Consider the following 1,910-nt stretch of genomic DNA (forward strand, 5'->3'; position numbering starts at 1 on the left):
TGATTTTATGTAACATTTAAAAGAAGATGTTTTCCCTGAAGTGAACAAATCAAAGACTGGGCTGAATGGCCAGATAGGATTTAATGTTCCCTGCCAGCTACAAACCCAGACCTCAATGAATACCTCACCAAGTGTTGGGGTCTTTTGTATGTAGTATTGCTTTGAGCACTATTTCTAGTCTTCACACTTGAGACATCAACTGACAAATCAACTGATTTTCTATAGTTTTCTTTAGAAAATAAAATAAAATAAAATACTCACATGAAGAGCTAATCTCATAAACTCTTATCAGTAACATCAGCACATGGTTTCACTTGAAATAATTAGCCGTGGCCAATCAAAGAGTCCATAGAATCGGGCCACTGGACACCCTTGGGAGAGTTTTTGGCCCTTCCTCTTTGTGTTTGTTCCCCCATGACCAACTTGCTCATGTTTCTCTGTTACCACACTCAGTCCCAGGATCCCACTAGACATATCTGGTTTACATATCTGGTTTCATCTCAAAACAGAGCCCATTGTTCCCTACAATGATATTTAACACTACAACAAAACAATATGTCTTTTGTAATGCCTCAGGACCTGGGATTATCTCCCAGTTATGCATTCTATTATAAAGCTGGATGAGGCAGGCTGGCTGGGTCGGTCCAAGTGCTACCACAGGAGAGGGGGACGGGCTTCCCAGTCACTCACTAGCTGTTCTTCAGCCAGGACAGAGAGAGGGACAGAGAAAGAAGCAGAAAGAGTGCGAGGAGTGTAAGCAACGACGACTGACACTGAAGATGGTGCTCCTGACTGCCAAAATCATGGAGAGGACTGCGCTCTTTGTGATATTCGGGGGTCTGGTCACTACTCTGGTCACCACCTTCATTCCCCTGTGGAAGACCTTGAACTCAGAGCTGAACGAAGTGGAGAACTGGTACTCAGGCCTGTGGCACATCTGCATATTTGCCGAGGAGGTTGGGATGCAATGTAAAGCCTTTGAATCCCTCATGGCCCTGCCCATGGACTTGCTGGCTTCCCGGGTGCTCATGCTGGTGTCTGTGGGTACTGGGGCCCTAGCCGTGGTGGTGGCCTTCCCGGGCCTGGAGGGGGTGGAACTGGGCTCTGGGAGGCAGCAAGGATTAAAGAGGGGCCTCCTCATTGTCAGTGGGGTGCTGTCCTGGGTGTCGGGGCTCACAACACTGGCCCCCGTCTCCCTGGTGGCCTACGTGACCCTGGTGGAGTTCTGGGACGAGAACCTGCCTGACGTCGTTCCACGCTGGGAGTATGGCGAGGCCATGTTCTCCGGCTGGTTTGCGGGTCTCTTCCTGGTCATTGGAGGCTCTCTTTTCTTTGTGGCTGTGTGCATGGCGGATCATGACAGGCAGCAGCGAGTGGCCAGCCTCCCAAACACCCCCCAGGAAAAGCCAAGGAGTCAGTACTACTTAAAGACAGAGGTTTTATAATCTCATTTTCACTTAATGAATGGTGGTAGCTTAGAATGCCTAGTTTGAAGGAGAATGATAAAGTTGAAATCAGACTGCGACTGCCTGGGTTTATTTTGAAATATGAAAGGTCACATTTGTAATGTTTGAAAGATATATATTTGTATATTTCAATATTGTTGAACATGGATAAACTGCTGTATTTCCGATATAAAAGTGCAATGAAAACCTTTTTGTCTGTATCTTGTTTGCAGCCTCTCTTTTATTAATTACATGAGACTCTGGTCATTGTAATTTGAGTGCCTACTTTGTTCCTGCACAGTATGTCTTGTCTCTTGATATGCATCAAGGTGGATGGTGGTCTCTGTCGCACTGTGAAGGTATTCCTACTGGTGAAGATAATACAATTCCTTTCAATTATGAATTGTATGTTAAGAGAAAAGAAAAGATCACTGATTTTCCACAATCACTAAAGCTCGTAAAGGG

At 45.8% G+C, this 1,910-nt stretch overlaps 1 protein-coding gene across 1 annotated transcript; it reads left to right on the plus strand.

Moving 5' to 3' along the window:
* Positions 1–533: 533 nt before the first annotated feature.
* LOC124033396 (putative claudin-24) lies at positions 534–1,646 on the plus strand. The gene has a single exon (XM_046345420.1). It carries the CDS (start codon positions 621–623, stop codon positions 1,443–1,445), a length of 825 nt encoding a protein of 274 aa, XP_046201376.1. The 5' UTR covers positions 534–620; the 3' UTR covers positions 1,446–1,646.
* Positions 1,647–1,910: the final 264 nt, after the last annotated feature.

This window comes from Oncorhynchus gorbuscha, linkage group LG04, assembly GCF_021184085.1.
Source record: "Oncorhynchus gorbuscha isolate QuinsamMale2020 ecotype Even-year linkage group LG04, OgorEven_v1.0, whole genome shotgun sequence".
Classification (NCBI taxonomy): Eukaryota; Metazoa; Chordata; class Actinopteri; order Salmoniformes; family Salmonidae; genus Oncorhynchus; species Oncorhynchus gorbuscha.

What these genes read in the sequence shown, in the direction of transcription:
- LOC124033396 (XM_046345420.1), top strand. Translation starts at nt 621, where the DNA reads ATGAGGCAGGCTGGCTGGGTCGGTCCAAGTGCTACCACAGGAGAGGGG.